Source organism: Anastrepha obliqua, chromosome 4 (genome assembly GCF_027943255.1).
Source record: "Anastrepha obliqua isolate idAnaObli1 chromosome 4, idAnaObli1_1.0, whole genome shotgun sequence".
NCBI classification, from domain to species: Eukaryota; Metazoa; Arthropoda; class Insecta; order Diptera; family Tephritidae; genus Anastrepha; species Anastrepha obliqua.
In genome coordinates, this window is record NC_072895.1 from 80,283,413 (window position 1) to 80,304,126 (window position 20,714).

The 20,714-nt window shown below is 37.5% G+C and overlaps 1 protein-coding gene across 1 annotated transcript in view; it reads left to right on the forward strand.

Annotated features, from left to right (window-relative positions):
- The window catches only part of LOC129243419 (uncharacterized), a 122,654-nt gene extending 111,102 nt beyond the window's left edge, over nucleotides 1–11,552 (forward strand). The window contains exons 4-8 of the mRNA XM_054880397.1: nucleotides 4,055–4,225; nucleotides 9,202–9,374; nucleotides 9,428–9,979; nucleotides 10,061–10,355; nucleotides 10,422–11,552. Of these exons, the coding sequence (XP_054736372.1) occupies nucleotides 4,055–4,225; nucleotides 9,202–9,374; nucleotides 9,428–9,979; nucleotides 10,061–10,355; nucleotides 10,422–10,637 (1,407 nt within the window). The 3' untranslated portion in view covers nucleotides 10,638–11,552. The remainder of the gene's footprint in view (nucleotides 1–4,054; nucleotides 4,226–9,201; nucleotides 9,375–9,427; nucleotides 9,980–10,060; nucleotides 10,356–10,421) is intronic.
- Nucleotides 11,553–20,714: the final 9,162 nt, after the last annotated feature.

Below are 20,714 nucleotides of genomic sequence, written 5' to 3' on the forward strand. Positions count from 1 at the left end.
AATCCCAAATCCGCTTGCAGTATTTATTACAAACAAAAAAAAAAAAAAAAAATACAACAAAAATAGATAGGACTCTTCGTTTTTCATCTTTTTATTATTAAATGCGTTCTGAAGCCTCCGAGTGAGCGAGGCGCGAAGCTCAAACATTTTGAATTTTTAAGTAAAGAAATGTTTACCTAAACTTCTTTCACTTTTTTCTATTGAATTGCATTAACTTTACATCTATTAAGTTTGCATACCAAGTATTTAAATTTTATATATTTTTATAATTCCGCGAATTGTAATATTTACGTGCCATCAGGCGGTGGTCGATTTGCAATATATTTGGTGTTGTTTGCTGGATGTCAAGTGTCTGGATGACAAACCGTCTTAAGTCTGATTTTATTTAAATTCCATGTACAATATGTTCTATAATATTGCCTTTTTGCCCTGGCACACCCCAGTCAGATGTTCAGAAAAAAATTTTAACTATAAGTGGATGCTCGTATTTGCTACCTTACCCTTCTTCAATCGCTGATATGAAATGGTTAATGTATCTTCCAAAAAATTTATTGGCTTCTAATTAAAATATGCAAATATTTTGTTAATAGCGAGGCGGCACTTCGAGTCATAAAACTAACAGCGACAAAATCAAACAGGCCACTATTTGGCGGAGGAGCTTTCAAATATTTCAGACCCGCGTGCCCGTCTGGTTGATAAAAATCGCCAAAGTGGCGAAATTACTAAAAGGCATAAAAGCAAATTAATTGCACCGCCGCTGTTTATGGCACTTTCATGGATGCTGCGAATGAGATTGGTGGTGATGTTTCTCGATAGCTGTGCTGTGGCTGTTGTTGTTGGGAATATTGTATCTGTGTCATCCAGATATTTATCACTTTTCATGTGTCTTCTTGAAATATATAAAATTAACGATATACATTTTTGCCGCTAGTATTTATCCCACAACATACCCGTCCCGTTAATTTCAAAGGCGTGTCTTCGAGTTAGCCGGCTTACCGAGTTAGGTTTCTTACCTACATATTTTTCTAGTTTGTTTTTAATACTGTTTCTTAGTTTCTTTTTCATATAATTTGGATGAAAGAATTTTGTTTAATTTTTGAATTAACATGAATAAAAAGCGAGGAATTTATATCGCTAAAAATTGGTAATTTTTAACTTTGATAAACAAAATTCTACAATTACGTGGTAGAAGAGATTTTCATTTGCGGCATTGAAAGTCATTCGGTACGCAATACCTCGTATACGCCAAATGCAACACCACGTCTACTGGGGTACAGAAATTGTACAGAAGAGCAAAAAATCAAAAAAGCATGTTTAACTACTCGATTGTTTTTAAATTGAACTAACTTACTAGTTGCATCATCAGCAATGTGGAGGCAACCTACCGCCCGCAAAAAACTATCACCATCATCAATTCCAAATTGGACCATAGAGCCACAACGAATTTCTTCCATGCGAGTCTGTTTTGCGCTAATATCTTAACTCCATTCCAGCTGAGCTGCATGGCGCGGGTTTCTGACTCCAGCAGTCGTCTCCAGGTGTCCGTTGGCCATCCTCGCGGCTTCCGTGGAAGTTCCAGTCAATCGCGGTCCTTGTTACATCCCCTCTCTCCCGCCACAGTACATGGAAAAAAACTATTGTACCACATAATTTTGACAGGTTGACCATAGCTTTTGACTAGCTTTCTTATGTTTTTTTATTATTATAAAGATACAGTTCATTTTGCAAAAAAAATCATTTAATGCCAATTTTCAAAGCGAAAAATTGTTTACAACTCGAATAATGCTCTTTGAAAATTCAATCAGACCTAAAAACCAAAAATTGGGTCCGCAGTTTTACAGCCCATTAAATTTTATTCCAATAAAGTGCAAGTTTGAAGTCGCTCAGAATTCTCACTAATGTTTTATAATTTTTTTCTTTGACAGTGTTGCGCATTTTCTCCATATAAAAAAAGTCGTATATTTGTAATGAATAGTTTGAGGAATTTTTCAAATTCGAATATGGATACTACTTTTTCTTTAGCCTCGAATTATTTAGCCCATTTTTTATATTTGACACCCAAAGCCGACTCAGAGACTACAAAATAGATTGAAATTATGAGTCTACACGACGGAAGGAGTTCGCTTATTTCAGTGACTAGAATACCTTAGTTTACTTCCACTATCCTGAATACTTTCACGCACCTGTAACAGGTACCCATTCACAAGGCGTCGAAAAACAAAGTTCGGCGACACTGAGACACTTTGTTGCTGAAAAAATTGTAGCTAATTTTATGATTACTTACCAGTGCCAGCTCTCTAAAACGCTGCTCGTAAACAAAAATGCAAATGCTAAGCGAAACTTGTTGCCAGACGCTTTCCGCAGCCTCTGACCTTTCTAACAAATTCATTAGTACACAAACTAGGGGTGCGGTGTGAGGGTAGCAGGTGCCGTGCCTTTAAAAGCGAGTCTGTTAGTCGCAATTCGAATTTATACTACAAATTTATGTACACAGGTGGGCGGTGCTATTGGCAGCCAAATAAGCGGGTTGGCAGACGTGGGAGATGCCGACCCAGTGCTGACAGGCAACGAGGAGGGCGCTGCTAAAACAATTACCGGTCTACGAGTGTTACCTTTTGGCATTTCATAGCAGGCTCGAAATCCACTCAACATGCAGAATACCTGAGGGTGGCAGAGCAAGGGTGAGGCACTATGTGCTGTAGGCCATTGTAATTTGGCTGCTATGCGCGCAAATATTTGCGCTAATTGAAAGCCGCCGCGAGGAAAATGTGAACGCGCACATGAGCGCAACTACGGCTTGAATACAGGGTGCCACCAAATATGGGAGAAAATGCATGAAATGAAAGTAAGTCACGGCGCCCAAATGAAGCTTGTTTTAAATCGATACAAACCGCAATTGGAGCAAAAGTTACAACAAAAAGAAATACCTCGAATAACCAGGTCTAATATCAACGTCAACCACCGCAAAAAAACCTCAGCGAACTGGGTAAACACGTTTACCAGCAACTTTTTGCTACAGTTTGCAATATTAAATATGTAATAAGACGCGCGGGAGGGCGGCGCCGAGCAGAGGGTTGACTTATAAAACAAAATTCGAAACCTCACGAAATCAATTGCCAATGCACACAGCTCTTGTGGTCAACCGCTTGTTGTGGTGTTGCATGCAACATACACGCCAAAGCTGCTATTTATTGGGCGCCGAACATTCGTACGTACATTAGAGTATGCGCTATGTACGTATGTATGTTTGCGTTTGGTGTGTGGTGTGCGGTGTGGTGCATTTATTCGTAAACCGCAAACTGCACTTGTTGTTTATTATTGCACCAGCCACAGTTGCGACTGTAGCTGGTCTTTGTATATTTGTTGTACGATTGGTGTTGTTACAGCGGCTATTGCCATTGCATTTACGGTACTTTTGGTTAACTGTGCGGTTGCGGGTGCGGCGGTGGCGGTAACGGTGGCTGCACTGAACAGGTATTGTTAGCATGTGAACTCACGTTTCGCTTATTAGGCCACAGGCAAGGGACAACAGTCACAGAAACATGGAACGGACAAAGGGATCTGGTGGTGACGGAGATGCAGGTGGAGAGGGAGGGAGGGGCTATAGCTTTGGTTTGTTGACAGCAGCATCGTACCAAGAATACATACATATATGGAAACCGTTGTTGTTACTCCTCTTTGACCGATCATTGCTGCTTGGTATCACCCACACATACACAAGCACATAAACGAGTTCATATGCGCGTAGTTGTATTTTTAAATTATTTTTTTTTTTAACTTTTTTGCAATTTCAACAATTGGCACCTGTGTACAAACTCTTTCACTCGTATCTGCACTGGTGTATTTGTGGATTCTGTAACAGGTTACCACAATTTTAGCGTCACCATTTGCTCTTATTTTTAGTATAGCTCTTCTTATAGGCGTGGAAGTGTGCCACGTGTTGTCACTCGTAGCGAGTTGGAAAACAGTTTTTATTATAAATAAAAATAAATAAAAAAATGCAAACAATTTCATATTAATTGCAATCTTACTTAATTTTCAATTTAAAATTTAGGCCACGGATATCTCAATGCGTCGGCGTCTGTCTACACCTAAAGCTAGTCCATTGTTGCTCAAGCGTACCTCATCCGATAAGCCGAAAAAGGAGTCGCCGCTTGCAAAGCCCGAAAAAGTCAGCTGGTTCAAATCGTTGGACAGGCGTTCGAAGAGCAAATCAAAGGAAAAGGTAAGTGGATTTGATGCAATTCTTTCTTAAGTGCCAAGCCTTTAGGATTAGCACTAAACTTACGTATGGGATTCCGTATTAAGGCAGCCTATGGTATTTAGAATTCAGCGCTAGTTTTAGTATCGTTCATACGGCGCTGTTATTTGGGAGCTGTAAGTTGAAGTTTTCAGAAATAGAAAATAACGTTTTTATAGTAATGACGCACTTGATGCCGTTTGATTTGATTTTATAAATTTTCGGTGAAGAAGTCTTCAAGCCACCGGTCAAAAATAAAAAATATATCAGGGAGACGGAAAAGTAATGTCGTTCCTATACATGTCAATGCTTCTTTATTGCATTGCGTAGTTGAAAGTCGCGTCAGAGGCATTTCAAAGTTAAAGTGACTTGTTTAGTTGTGAAATTTAAATCTTTCGCCATTTTGAGTGAAATGGCTAGCCAAATACAAGAACAGAATCATTCCGCTATTACATGCTTCTGGAGTTTCTTTGTATTTGTTGCTACCAAAAATATTTGCGATTTTTACCCAAGTGCCTTGGATGTTCGTAAATGCCAAAGGTGTTTTTCTACAGATCCAGTAAATTCGATCTTTCCGCCTCGCATCGATTAGAAAGATCAACAACTTTAGCCAATGACATATTAAAGGCGGACGAGGAAACAAATTCGTGTCAGACAATCCAGGAACTGTCAAATACTCTTAACTAACCCTGGTCGACTATCCAAGAACATTTGCAATAAATCGGTAAAACAAAGAGAGTAAGTGTTTGGGTTCCGCATAATCTGTCTAAAGAAAACAGAGCTAGCCGATTCACGACATGCAACTTAGTACCTCAACGATACAATACAAAACCGTTTTTTGATTGAGTGATCACTGAAGATGAAAAATATGAAAAATGGGTCCTGCTTGATAATCCAAAATGCAAAAGGCAGTGGCTCTTTGCGAATGAACCACCACGAAGGACTGCTGAGCCAGATTTACATCCGAAAAAGGCACTTTTGTGTGTTTGGTGAAGTATGCGTGGAATCGTCCATTTTCAAGTGCTTAGACCCGGAGAAACTGTTAATGCAGATCTTAATTGTGAACAATTAGGCCGAGTAAATCACTCATTAATTGATATCCAGCGTATGAATAGAAAATACGTTACTTTGCAAGGCTACACGATAATGTAAGGCTGGCATTGAAAATTTGCACACTAGATGGCAAAAGCTTGTTGCCAACGAGAGTGATTATACATATCATTGTCTGAAACGAAAATCATATAAGACTTTTATTTATTCGAATTTACCTTAAAAAGCGACATTATTTACCGGTCTCCCAAATATATACACCCGTGTTCGGAATTGTAGAAATTAAGTAGAAAAAAGAACATGTTTTGCTTCGGTACATATATTATATATATTTGGGTGTTTGGCCGAGCTCCTCCTCCTATTTGTGGAGGGACCTACAGCCACCGAGGTGGAAATGGGCCTCATCACTCACGAAGATTTTTCAATAGAATTCCGGATCATGTTCATGCATTTCAACGACCCAATCAGCAAAGACACGACGTTTTCGATGATCGGTCGGCTTGAGTTCTTGTGTAAACTGGACTTTATAAGCCTTAAGACCCAAATCTTTATGCAAAATTTGGTGTAATGACGTTTGTGGAATGCCTAATTCCAAAGAAAGACGAGGAATGGACAAACCTGGGTTTTCTTCAACACTTTCGGCTACAACAGCAATGTTTTCGGCTATTCTTGAGCGACGTGCACGGGCTTTATTCTTCACATCACTAACTTGTCCCAACAGCTCGAATTTTTTCACCAATATCTGTATTGCGGTCCGACAAGGTGCTTCACGGTTACCCAAAAATGTTCGAGTTTTACAAACCGTCTCTGCCAAATTTTCTCCATTTTTATACTGGATTTTAATAATTTCAGTGCGTTGTTTAAGCGTGTATCGTTTCATTTTTATTAATGGCGTAGTTTCTACTTGTCAAGTATCAAAAAATGACAGCTTCAAAAGTTACCTGCACCGAAATATAGGGCTATTCAAAATAACACCTGTTATTGGAAAGCCCTCTATTTTCGAAGAGGAGAGCTTAAAGCATTTGTTAACAATTAAAGAGTATCGCGCATAATGACACCAATTAGCTAAACTGTTAACATCGACGTAAACTGTATGCGACTTTGCAGAGTTAGTTATAACAGAAAATATTTTTAAGTCATCGGCATCTATCGGGTTCTTTTTTAAGAGCTTTAGAACTTAAAATGATAATATAAAGAGAATCACATAGCATTTATTTTTTGAATATACGGCATACCTTCTGCTCAAATATGAACGGGACGTTATCAATAAAACGGTCCGCGGATGACATATGGCAAAAATAAATTTTTTGTTTTTTGGTAGGACTGTTATAAGCTTACATGGCAAATTTCAGCGTGATATGTCACATAGTTTGTTTTCTGTGCTACTGTAAACAAGTCAAGCTCAAGTGTGTTCTTCGAATTTAACGATGGAAATTCAAGTTGAACAAAGAATTTGTTGGAAATTTTGTTATTCCAACAAAATTTCGGCTTCAGACGCCTTAAAAATGTTGCAGACAACCTATGGGGACTCTGCTCTATCGCGTGCACGTGTTTTCCAGTGGTACAAATCGTTCAAAGATTTACATCGGTTGAAAACTTGCCTCATGAACGTCGTCCAGCAACATCAGTAAACGACGAAAACATCGGAAAAGTAAAGGAAATTGTGCTTGAAAATCGCACAAATCGCAATATCGGTTAACGCTGAATATCATTTAGACGTTTTAAAGCGTTTGCGCGAGAACATTCGTCTTAAAAGGAAGGAATTGTGGGACAACAAGTCATGGTTCTTGCATCACGATAATGCACCAGCTCACACATCACGACTTGTTCGCGATTATTTGAACAAAAATAATGTTATTTTGGTTCCGCAAGCACCGTATTCGCCTGATATGGCTCCATGTGACTTTTTCCTGTTTCCCAAGCTCAAGTTGCCGCTCCGTGGAAAACATTTTGAGACAATTGAAGTCATAAAAGAATATTCGAAGAACACACTCGAGCTTGACTTGTTTACAGTAGCACAGAAAACAAACTATGTGACATATCACGATGAAATTTGCCATGTAAGCTTATAACAGTCCTACCAAAAAACAAAAAATTTATTTTTGCCATATGTCATCCGCGGACCGTTTTATTGATAACGTCTCGTTCATATTTGAGCAGAAGTTATGTCCGCCGCGGCTACTTTTTCCACTTTTTCTGAATAGTAAATCGGAATGAGCCCAACCCGCAAAAACGCGACCCCAACGATGGTCATTTGGCTTCAATTCTTGTACGAACTCTTATCTATAGACACCTAAGCCAAGATCCTTTAGTAAAATTTTCCACGAAGTCGAAGTACAAAAGTCAACAAGTTGAGAATGACAATGAACTTCGCGAACAAATTTTTTTTGTTTTTCAAAGTAAATTTCCACAATTCGGAAGCATCGGCGTTAAACGAGTGATGATGATTAGCCAAACCTTACTGAAATATCAACACAGTTTGCCATTCTCAGCTGTGAAACCATAGTTATCGATATCGGTAGTTACCATGCAACTAAATAAAAATTACAAAAAAAAAAAATTAGCAAAGGAAAAATCTAAAAATTCATGCAAAAAAATAAAAATGAGAGGGTCTAGGTTACTTTCTTGTGGAACCACAGAAAACAGAGAGAACGGTCTAGAGGAGACGCCATCAACAGTAACTCCACAAACTATGTAACTTAAATATGATCTCAGCCTAGCATATCTATTACAAATCTATGCGATAGCTTATCAAACGCTTTGGGAAATCGGTTTAGATACAGTGAACTTGACTAGTAAAGGCAAAAATAGAAATTGCTAGAAACAAAACCGTGCCGTGTGAAGAAATTAAATTCTTAATAAAAAATATAACTCCTTTTTCTTTATGATGATTTCAAAGAGTATAGACATAATAGAGAGCTTAGAAATGGGTCCGTAACTAGAGAATGATTCCTTTTGCCCCTTTTGCAATTTGCTGTAAGAATTTGATGGCTATGCCAGCAAACAGAACTTTGTCATTCGGAGAGCTGATAATCCATTAGTGATTATTTAGTGTCCCATGCACCCACTACGAGTCACTGTTTGATACGCTTTGTGGGGGCTTGTGTTCTTCGAAAATGTTGCTAGCAAGACGTCGTTCATTACGAGAGAACAGAAAATATTAGTTCTGCCCTAAAACTGCACAAAGTGATATTGGAAGCATATCGCTATGAGAGCGCCATAAATCAAAAAACCAAAATCTGGGGTTAAACGACTTCAAAATTGTTCAGTTTACTATTACTCGTAAGGACGTATCTCTAATGAGATGATTTTAATTGATATTGCCGGGAACGCTTGGCACTCGTGTGTGTATCGAAGGTATGCAAAAAACACTGTCAAACCCACAAAGCGTAAATGGTATTTTTATGCAGCCTATACTACACAAATTTACGTATCTTAGCAGAGTAAGGTTAATGAAATCAGACAGCAAAAACCTTCCATCTCCTCCCTTGTTTCACTTCTATTGGGAGCACACGGCCTCTACAAGGCTTCTCCATCTGACCCGGTTCCGGGCAGTACTTTTTGCAGTGTCCCACGTTATATCGCCTACCGCAGGTTCAAGGAGTGTTGATCTTCTCCAAGTATTGTTTGGGTGACCGCGATTTCTACTTCCTTCCGGATTTCATTCTAGTGCCACTCTTGAGGCAGTTAAACAATTTATTTTTCTACGGTAAAAAATTTATTATCACATTAATACAGATGTACTAAGTTATTCTAAAATATAAATCTTGCAATGCCCTAATGCTCAAATTTTAGGCTCGAGGTATAAAGATTTCCCCCGCCTTAACAAGACTGCTCCACATTTATTTATTGCTTGTGTTTCAACTTATTGCATCCGTACAGATATTATTTTTATTTCTGTTTCCTTGCAGTTGGATGTTTCAGTCAACGGGCAGAGCGAATCCTCAACCATGAAGCGCACTAAAAATTCTGGACGTAATACCTCAGCACCACCACCAATTCCGCCCAAAAACTTGCGTTTCTTTGGTGACACAGATCTAGACTCGAATCCGCCAACTATAACCAAAGCTAATACAACAACAAAGTAAGATCCTTTAGTTAGTGTTTTACAATCCACTGACTTTTAACTGCTTTCAGAACACGATCTTCGATTCCGTCCACACTTAATCGTTCGCAAAAATACTCACAGAGCGCTTACCACTTGGACCGCCTCAACGCTAATCCACAACAAAACGATTATCGTCGTTCACTGTCCTCTGCCACTCAGACAGGAGTTGGTGGCTCGCGCCACAAGAGTTCTTCAATGCATAACTTGGAAAATGGTGTTGGAGTGGCTGGCGATGAAGTCGATTTCCGCAAACGTCGACATTACTCAAGATCACGGGATTTGGATGACATTTCAGAGAGTGGTTCGGAAACGGAAGACCAGAATAAACGTCCAAACGGTGGTGTGGGTGGCGCACGCACCTTGTCCCGTGAGCGGTTGGATCGTTCGCATCGGTATGATGATCACACCTATCGACGCAGCAACGATCGTCACAGCACACCCTTGGCCATGTCCACTTCAACACCGAATGGTATTGATGCAGGTGGAAAAGAAAGGGATGTCAGGCGAACTCCACATCATCTGATGGGACCGCCGAAGCCGGCACGGAGTGCTGAGCGACGCCTAACATCTTCCTACTCGAGGTGAGTTCTAATACAATAAGAATGCAAAAGCAAAGAAATCCTATACTAACAAGTGTATGCTTCAATTTTATACTCTTTCAGAGAGCGTGATCGTTTTCCAGCAGAGAGTTCCGGAACAGAAGGCGAGTCCAGTTTACACAGTCAGCGCAGCGTAGTCTATCTGCACGCTACGACAGTCGGTGCCATACCACAGCCATACCATTTGAGGCGTCGTTCTATATCACGAGACGACCTTCGCTCGAACAAGGGTAAACCTCAACCACTACAGCCGATGACGCGCACCGTCTCACGATCGGTGTCAATGCTGGCCCCATGGAAGCCGAAACTCATTAGCGAAGGATATGAGATCAACTACTCACAAGAGCAGAACAAACGAGTGAGATGAATATAAAATTGAAAGTGGCGAAAAATCAAACTAAACTCATTTTTTACGCTATTACAGATGGCAACAATGCCACGAAAGCCACACATGAACAGTTCGAGCACTCTTACGCGTACTAGCAAAAAATCGGATACGCCTACTGGTCGAACTTTGCGGCGACATGACCACCTCAAGGACGATCAGTCATCGTTGAGGCATTCATCCACTACAAGTGCCTCCAAGTCGGCACTCTCCTCGAATTTACGCAGCGGAGATGGACGAAGGAAGATCAAGTAAACTGACGTAAGCGGGAAGGCCAATAAATTGGGCTAATAAAGAACGTAACAGAGAGCGAAGGAATATTAACCAACCTAGAATTATTTAACTGCAGGAAATATTTTAGCTTTGTGTTGAAACGTTACGAGCGTTATGTATACTGGAATACTTCACACACACACACACACGCACGCACACACTCAAGCAATTGCAATGTAAGAGAGCAAAGCAGAAAAAGCTCCACAATGTGTGTGTCGAACGTAGCAACTGGTGCTCTTTTCATAAACTCGTAGAACAAACGCAACACACTTGCCCGCGAGCGAAAAGTGTGCAACGGCCGTGCCAAACATACATACTGACAAATGCGCATAATTATATTCTAATAGTTTAAGTTCTTTGAAAAGCCTTTTCTAAAACCTAATCATTATGCATAATACGTGTAACGAAAGCTTGTAATTTAGCTTTTAAGCACAAACATACTTATAAATGTAAGCACGCACACACACGTGAGCGCACCCAGTGCGAAAGTGAATTTTACGCAATTTGTAATGAATATCATACATACTCGTACACTAATAAATAACCGCTACTTACGGCATATCTCGTCAAAGTACACCGTTGCAGTTTCAGCATGTTTGGGGGCGTAGAAATGCATGCGAAATCATGGCACGTTAGGGCTTATGCATTTAGTGTATGTGTGTATGCAGTATGTATGTATGTATATTTTACAAAAAGTCGAGCTAATTTAATTAATGATTTGTCTAGAATTTAAGTGCCAGTTAAAATTAAAACAAAGAAAAAGTAACTACTAATAAAACGTATGTAATACGACTCTAATACCTTTAAATTGCATTCCATTTTTTTGGATTATTGTAAACTATATAATTCTTGAGAAATAAAATGACACTGAGAGATAAAGAGAAATAAAATTGAAAATGTCGGATGATTTTTCATGCATGCAAAATACATCTTTAAGGAAGTAAATTTAGGAAGAAGAAATAAGATATATTTATTTTTTTTAATCGAAACATTTTGAAGCATTTGAGGTGCATGCCACAAATTGTTAAATATTATAGTTACTGGTTTGTTTAAGTTAGATAGTCCCTAGACATCATAGCAAATGGCATTGGATGCGAATGATATTTCATTCTTTTAATCGGAGCTTTCGCGGGGAATATGTAATTAATTTTATTTCAGAAAGTTATCATTTATTTTATCAAATTTCATTTCATTTCAAATTTCATTTCATTTCATTTCGTTTATTTCGAGTCTAAAGCATAAAATAGTTTCTACAGACCACTTAGAGCTAATATGAGCTTGAATTACTACAGGTACTTAAATAAATTAATTAAAAAAAACAGTTCTGAAATTCATAAAATTCATTCTTTGACACCGAAAGTCGAACGGTGAAATATCTTAGAGCGCGGGCATTAGGAGCACTACGCGCATATCTCGTGTTAAGCAATTTAAGATCAAATGGGTAAGTATTGCGTAGAGATCTGCGAGGGTATTAAAGAATGATCCTTAATAGAGTCTCAATTTCTCCTCTAATTGTACTAAAAACAAAAGACAGTGAGAATAAAGGTAGATCTACTCTCTAGAGATTTCTTTTTTTTTTTCTTTTTATTCATTTACTCATTTAGTAAGTCAAGAAATACAAAGTTTCTTATAGACTACATAGAACTAAGAGTATTTAGAAGAATTATACGAGGGGTGCCTTTTATATTTCGGGATTAGAACAAAAACAAAATATTCAAAATATTCTCCATGAAGATCTATACACTTTTGCATGTGTTTGAACCAATTGTCGAAGCACTTTTGCCGCTCTGAATGAGGTACCTCCAAAACATGCATTCTGAATGCCGCAACCACTTCTTAAGGTGTCGAAAAACGTTGACGTCTCAGTTTGCTTTTTAGGTACGGGAATAAAAAGAAGTCATTCTGTGCCAAGTCAAGACTATACGGCGGATGACTCATTAATTCGATGTTTTGGGTGCTCAAAAATGCAGTTGTTTGAGCCAATGTGTGAGAGCTCGCATTGTCCTGGTGAAGAGTGATCCGTCTTTGGCGATTGGTTTTCCTAATTTCTTGGAAGACAACTGGCAAAGGAATGGTTGTGTACCACTCAGAATTTACTGTTCTGCGTAGTTCTAGTGGTACGGTTGCGACATGTCCAGTTTTTCCGAAAAAAACAGGCGATCACTTGCTTGGAAGTGCTTCGTGCGCGAACAACTTTCGTTGGATTTGACTCATCTTGAAACACCCATACAGTCGACTGCTGTTTATTTTCGGACTCATACGCATACATCCATAATTCATCACCTGTCACGATGTGATAGACGTGTTTCGAAGCCCCGCGATCGTATTTTTTGACCATTTCCTTCGACCAATCGACACGATCGTTTTTTTGAGCGATTGACAAATTGTGTGGGATCCAACGCGAACAAATTTTTTTGACAGTCAAATGTTTATGCAATATTGAATGTATGCTGGTCCCACTAATGCCTAAAATTGTCTCAATCTCACGATGGGTCACATGACGATCTTTCAATATCAGTTCGGCCACAGCATCAATGGTTTTCGGAACAACAACTGATTTTGGACGACCTTCACGAAATTCGCCTTGGAGTGAGCTACGACCACGATTGAATTCACCATACCATCGATAAACACTGGTCCTTGATGGAGCTTTATCGCCAAAAAATGAATTAAGTTCATCCATGCAATGTTGCTGAGTTAATCCACGTTGAAAGTTGTAAAAAATAATCGCACGAAAATGTTCACGATTTAATTCCATTTTTGGACCCAGATGAATCTTTTAAGTAACTGTAAACAACACAAATAGCGCTGGTATTTCAAAAAATGTCAAACTTTGCGATACAGCTGTCAGTTGCCAGATTGCAACACCAGGGTTGCCAAATCCCGAAATATAAAAGGCACTCCTCGTATATACGTACATATTTTGATACTATTTAAATAAATTATTAAGTGATAATTTAAATTCAAATTTAGATAGCGATAAATCAAAAGCCACAGAACTTGAAATATGGTTGAACTCATTAATGTTCTAAGCAGTGGTGCTTTCGAGGCATAAACAGTTCTAATCCGCTCTAGGAAGAATAAATAATTACTCCGAAGGTTTTTTCGAGCTAGGTGAAAATTAATGCGCTCTAAAAGTAAAGGCGAGTTAACTGTTCCATTTATAATATCGAAAACAAAGTAGAGTGAAAGAATACTTCTTCTACTTTGTAACGACTTCAAGTTTAGTAATGCACACTTTGTACCAGGGTCAGCGAAGTTCAAATTTCTGAGTACAAAACGAAGAAATTCCTTTTGAATACGTTCAAGTCTAAGTTAATAGTGACTTCAAAGAATAAGGATCCGTAAAGTCGGAAGCAAACCGCCGACTCCGAAACTGAAAGGTGGAGTCGAAGATAGATTACTCACAAATCAGTAATTTCATTAAGAGTATTTAGACGCGAGTTCTTTATAAAATATGAGGTTGATATTAAATGCTTTGAGATTTGATTGTAGATCATATGAATCAGACAGATTTTAAGTTCATAAAAATCAAACGGTAATTATAAAAAGGGATAGGATTTGAGAGTTGTAACGACTTCAGAGTATATTAAGGGAAGGTCTTCTGTACACGTTCAATCCTCTCAATTGCAAATTGGTAGAAAGGTTTCTAGATAAATGTTGCGTACTCTAATCTAGAGCGAACAAAGGAAGTAAAAAGTAATTTCGTTTACTGATTTCCTCCAACTGTTTTTACTAGCAGCCAATCGCGCAATTAAATTACCTATTCCTTCTTCTTGCATTTTTTTCAAATTGTTAATATAATAATAATTAAACAAACCAAAAATACTGAAATATTCCACCAAACCAAAACCTTCAAAGCAGTATTGACAGCTGATTGCCAATTTTGAAGGTAATCTGCCATATGTGAACGGGTATATTAATTTTGTGGATTTATCGCTAATTACTGCACATGTGAACGTACTTTAGACAATAATTGCACTTGGATTGGATAACCTATATTAGAATCATAGAAAGTCGGTTTAAGAGAATAGAATTCAGAATAAGAGACATAAAAACACTTGCTTACATTTAAATTTAACTTATTTTTTGTTAATTTTTTCACCAAGCAACGACGTTATCTAAATCACAGACTGAAGATTATTTGAGTCTGCTGTACTTGTAATCAGCGGATATATCTTTAAATCGTCAGCACACAAAAGAGAATTTGCGTTACTAAAACAACTGGAAATGTCATTAACAAAAATTATAAAGTAGGGAACCTGGTATACTTCCCTGGAGGCAATAAAAAAATAGCTGACACACCATCAACATTAACAACACATTTCAGAGAGGTAAGATAGAATTTTATCGATTTTAAAAGAGTGTAGTCAAACTCCTATACCCTGCAATTTGGAAATTAAAACCGTGCGATTAACCTTATTACTGCTTTTGAAAAGTCTGTGTACACCGTGTCAACTTGAACTTTATTTTGAAAAGCTGATATACAACATTCAGAGAACACTGCACATTCGCAACAGTGGATCTACCTTTCACGATACCTATCTGGTCTACAGAGATGTAACGATTAACTGCAAAATAAATTTTATCTTTCACAATAAGTTCAAATAATTTTGAAACCGTGGGTAATTTGGAGATTGATCTAACTGGTATATCTATAGTATAATATTATTCTTATTGCCACTTTTTAATGCTGGATTAATAGCTGTTACTCTCCAGGCATCTGTTCTCTCCCTGTTCAAGGGATTTGTTAAATATTAGTAAAAGTGAATAGGCATATGCAGAGCAGTTTATAAAAGGTTGCAAAGATAGCCTGTCTACATCAGATTTTGTTTATGCCTTGACTTGCCGCATTCCGTCTTCAACATCAGAAAGCATTTAGGCTAACAAACTGACATTAACTGAGGAATTCATGTTCAGGTGACATTCAATCAAATTCGAGTCTACTTCAAAATTTGAGCGGAAGAAATCTGCAAAAAGATTAGCTGCATCTGAAGAAGCAAATGCTTAAGTTTCATTATAATATACAGCAGAAAGAATACCATGATTTCCTGGACTTAACATATCGGCAGAAGGAACAGGGATGAGTTTTATGTCCAAAGATTTAAGTTTTCTAGAAAAATGCAAATATTTTTTTTTATGAGTGATGAAGTTTGATAACTAAAACTTTTTGGAATAGTTGTTTATCAAGTTTTCAAGTTTTCTCAATTTTTTAGTATGAAAAGGTGCTTTATAACTTGTATTTTTTAATACGGGGACATTTTTTTACAGAAAAAAATGTGCTAAATTACGAACAGTCGTACCCTGTGGTGGTACAACCGCTCGCTGGGTTTCAATGTGAAGCGAACTTGTACTGAACCGAAATTAAAAAAAAAAAAGTGACTTATGATGCCGATCGGTTAAGAATTATGAAAGTTATTCAATAATTTTATTGTCAATATTAAGATGGTGCACCCTGTATGTAACCTATGGTGTGAGAAAAAAATATTGCATTGCCGGTAAATGTATTTAGGCACAAGTGTATGTCCGTATGTATGGGTAAAATTAGAATAGTGGTTTTCTTCGGGAAATCTAAAAATAGAGTTCAGGGCATCATGCCAGACGTGTGTGTTATCGTTGTGTATTATTGTTGTGATGTTCACAAAGGCGGGAGGGAATTGCATAAAAAAATATAGGGTGCCGCATTACGAACGCATATTTTGGGATTTGAAAAAAGGTTAGTGTTTGTTTGAAAAATTTTGGAAATTTAATAAAAAAAAAAAAAAAAATAGTCATGGAGATTATCTATGAAATGCAATATACGATAAGTGACCACCTACTAACGTTGGCTCTTTTCGACTTAACATATTCGATTGCACATATCTTTCTTTCAAATTCAAATCGAAGCGTTGCGAGAAAATGATATTTTTGTATTGCATTATCTACACAAAACTGAAGTAGATTTCAATGGTTCTCAATGGTAGCTTTCTAACGACATGTCGCGACTGTGCTTTACGATCAAAATTAAAAATTGGGAGTACAGATTCAAAATAAGCGTTCTGAGTGGGACACCCTTTATATAGACTTATCTGTAACTTAATTACTTTAATATAACAGTGTATTTTTTTAAAGGCTTTGCATTTTGAATTTTTCCATGATTCCATTTTTTCAGGTTAATTACAAAAAATATTTTGTGTACTAAACACCTGAAATAATGTCAATATGCATTATTGTGCGAAGGTAAGAGGATGTTCGAGAGCTATCCAGACTGCGTGGACTTCTACACATGGAACCATTTTCCACCTAGAAATCCAACGGAGAAGTAGTAAAGTAAACGGAATTGAGTAGTAAAGTCCTCTCTCGACGAACAAAACTAACACTCTACAAGGCTTTCATCATGCCCGTCCTAACGTGTGGCGCAGAAGCTTGGACGATGACAACATCCGATGAAGCGACGCTTGGAGTGTTCGGGAGAAAGATTCTGCGTAAGATTTTCGGATATTTGCACGTTTGCAACAGCAGATGATGGAACGATGAGCTGTATGAGCTTTACGACGACATAGACATAGGGCAGCAAATAAAGATCCAGCGGCTACGTTGGCTGGGTCATGTCGTCCGAATGGATACAAACGCTCCGGCTTTGAAAGTATTCGATGCGGTATCAGCTGGTGGTAGCAGAGGAAGAAGAATGTCTCTTCTCCGTTGTAAAGATCGAATGGCGCCGGTTAGCACGAGAAAGAAAGCAGAAGGTTACGAGGCTTTGACAAGAACGAATAAACATGAGTAGTAGCTGAGTTGATTTCGTCTTAATCATGAAAACAATTTGAGTTTTTGCCGACCTCTGTCGTAAACAAACCGCTGTTATATCTCTTATTGCGTCAGCGAATCAGTTCATTCCTTCAAAATCAGTTGAGAATCATTTACCGGTCGGGTGTTGAACACATCTTTTCAATTCTCCTCACCGTGGCATACTCGTACTATCTGAGCTGTACAACAGTTCCAGAAGAAAAAAGGTGAGGCATCTTCCGCATTGAAAGCTACAAATGTTCTTCAGACGTAAGGATGTTAGATTACCATGATTTGGCTAATCTGCTAGGATGAAAAACAAAATTGTGCGAGCACCTCCGGCTGTCAGCGAGTACCGGCAGCCGAATTTTGGTCCACTCATTTCGCACGTATTCACACATTCGTCCAATCAGTCGCTGTTCAAACCATAGATAATAAGATGCGAAACTCCTTCAGTTTGTGTGAGAGCGCGCACAGGAACTCGATTCAATACTTGACAGCATTGTCAATCCCTGAGCGGATGAACAGTTGATAGGCGAAATGGCGGACTACCAGAAGTAAGGCACCAAAAATAATTGAAGAAAACAGATCGTTTTTGCGTTAATGGAAACATTTCGCGATTCCAATATTTATAGTTATTTGTTTTAAAATGAATTCAATTGAAACGTAATAATTTAAATTACTTTTTATTCGTCTTGTGTAATTTTATTGCAAACTGGGTGTGGGTTTATGTATGTAAATTTGTATATACATATGTAAATATTTTATTGTTGAAAAGGGTAGGTAAGGGAATTGAATTTAAGTTTGAGTTATTTTACAAACGTGCTTTCGTTAACTATTTTTAAGTTATAAAAAATTTAAAAGGTTATTTGCTTTAACTTATGTTGTTTGTTTTTTCACAACGGTTTTTGTTTCTTTTTTTATACCCTCTTTTTATGTTATATGTATTAAAACAACTGCAATATTTTAAGTATTTATTTATACTTGTTTTTCGTGTTCATTACTTTATTTTTTTTTATTACTTTTGAATAATTTCGTTAAAATATTAATTTTTGAGTTTTTTATTTTTTATGCATTTTATGCTGTTTGTGCTAATTTTTATTAAATGTAGGTGGAAACGGGAGATATAAGCTGGCTTGGCAACCGCGCACTAAATACTAACCTCATTGCTGGTGTGGAAACTGAAAAATCACAATTTTTGTTTAAAAAATACCCATTCAGTGTTTCTTCCCATGTAGCATTACTGACGAATGTTATAAAAAATGCTCGCTCTCACGAGAAAAAGAGTTTCGCATTTAATCATCTATGGTTCAGACGGCAACGGAGCAACGTTGAATGTTCGCTGTGCTGGTTTTTTTTTAGTACATTAACAACACAATCTCAGTTTTCACGAAAAAAAAATCGCTGATTCTTTTGAAATCTCTTAGAGCCGGTAAAGGTCTGATCTTGACCTCACCTTCTGAATTCTTTTCCCTATGGTTCAGATCTAACCTCATTTGCAGCCAGTTTGCAAACTTTCCCAATTTGCAAGCTCTTGACAATTTCTAAAGTTTTTCAAACCATTGTCAATAAAAAGATGTCCTTTGCCACTAAAAGCCTAATTTCGTGCAATCAACATGGATTCGTCACTGGACGATCCACAGTGTCTAACCTCACCGTTTTTAGTGACACAGCCCAGACCCATTGTATTAGAGCCTTCTGAGCAGGTCTGAGCAGGTCTGAGCGGACTGCACTTAATGGATTTTTCCAAAGCTTTCGACGGAGTCTCTCACAGCATTTTACCACATAAATTATCTGCTCTTGGGTTTCACTCTGTTTCCCTGCAATGATTGAAATCCTATTTATGCGGAAGGTGTTGTGTGGTCACAATCGATGATACATCCTCTCAAACATGCATTGCCTGCTTTGGAGTGCCACAGGGAAGTGTTTTAGGTCTGCTGCTCTTTGTTTTATTCATAAACGACATTGGAAATGGCTTCTCATTTACCAGTTTTCTGTTATATGCTGACGATTTAAAAATTATTTCAATTACAAACAACACAACTGACGTATTCAGACTTCTAGCAGATATAGAGAAATTTGTTATGTGGCGTCGAAAATCTCAACTTTCTTTAAATATCAAAAAATGCTATTATGTCACTTTTTCCAAAATTCTTATTGTCTTTCATACTTCTTATACCATGTCTAACATTGTACTTTAATCTGTTAAAGAATCTCAAGGTTTGAGTGTAATTTTTGAAAGTCGTTTCTCATTTAATAGCCGCATTAATTTCATCCTATCAAAATCAAATTCTGTCTTAGGTTTCGTACGACGGAATAGTTCAAATTTTACGGACCCTTATACCCTGGAATTGTTCTTTACTGTATTCGTTCGCTCCAGGTTGAAATACGCCGCCTTTATTTGGAGCCCATACCGTACATTTTTAATGGAACGTGTACAAATGACATCTCTGAAATTTATACTAAGATCAGTAAATTTTTTTGATCCTATCCCATCTTACACATCCCTTTGTCTATTGATCAATTTGAATTCTTTAGAAAGTAGAAGATCGATTCTGCTCTCTCGTTTGATTTCAATGCCATTAAGGGCGATATTGGTTGCTCATTTCTGCTTCAAAGTATTAATTGTCTTATACCTCCCACAATTCTGCGTAACACTCTTCCTTTCTATGTAAATAAGTTCAATACAAATTATGCTCGTAATGCTCCTATTAAACGTGCCCTTCGTGATTTTAAGGGGTTAGGGGTAGTCAGAGGCCCGAAAAAATGATGATTTTCACGAATTTTTTTTTGCTACTTAATTAATTTATTTAACAAAAATAAAAACATAGCATAAAAACATCATGTTTTAACTTTACTTCACCAAAATTTCAAAAAAAAAAAATTAATAATTGCAAAAGTTATCGCTGTTTGTGTGAAGCCCGTTTCTCCAGAAGTCCCTTGCGGTGAACATCACAAGTCCTTGCAGATTCATCTAAAACCAATCGGATGAGAAAAATTATTTTTATTGATAGATAATCTCGAGCCGGATCGAAGCTTTTTTTTTTTCAAAATGAACAAAATGGCGGCCTCAGAAAATTTTTTCCAGATTTTAGGAAAAAAAAACCAACAGTTAATTGTTAAAAAAAAATCGAAATTTTTGAAAAAAAAAAATCCTTCGATCAGGCACAAGTTTTTTATGTTTTTCAAAAGCTGTATAAATTTTATTGAAATCTACGTAGCGGTTTTTAAGTTACAGTGTTCACCAGTTTGAAAAACATAGTTTTGAGAAAAACGCATTTAAAGTTTTGCTAT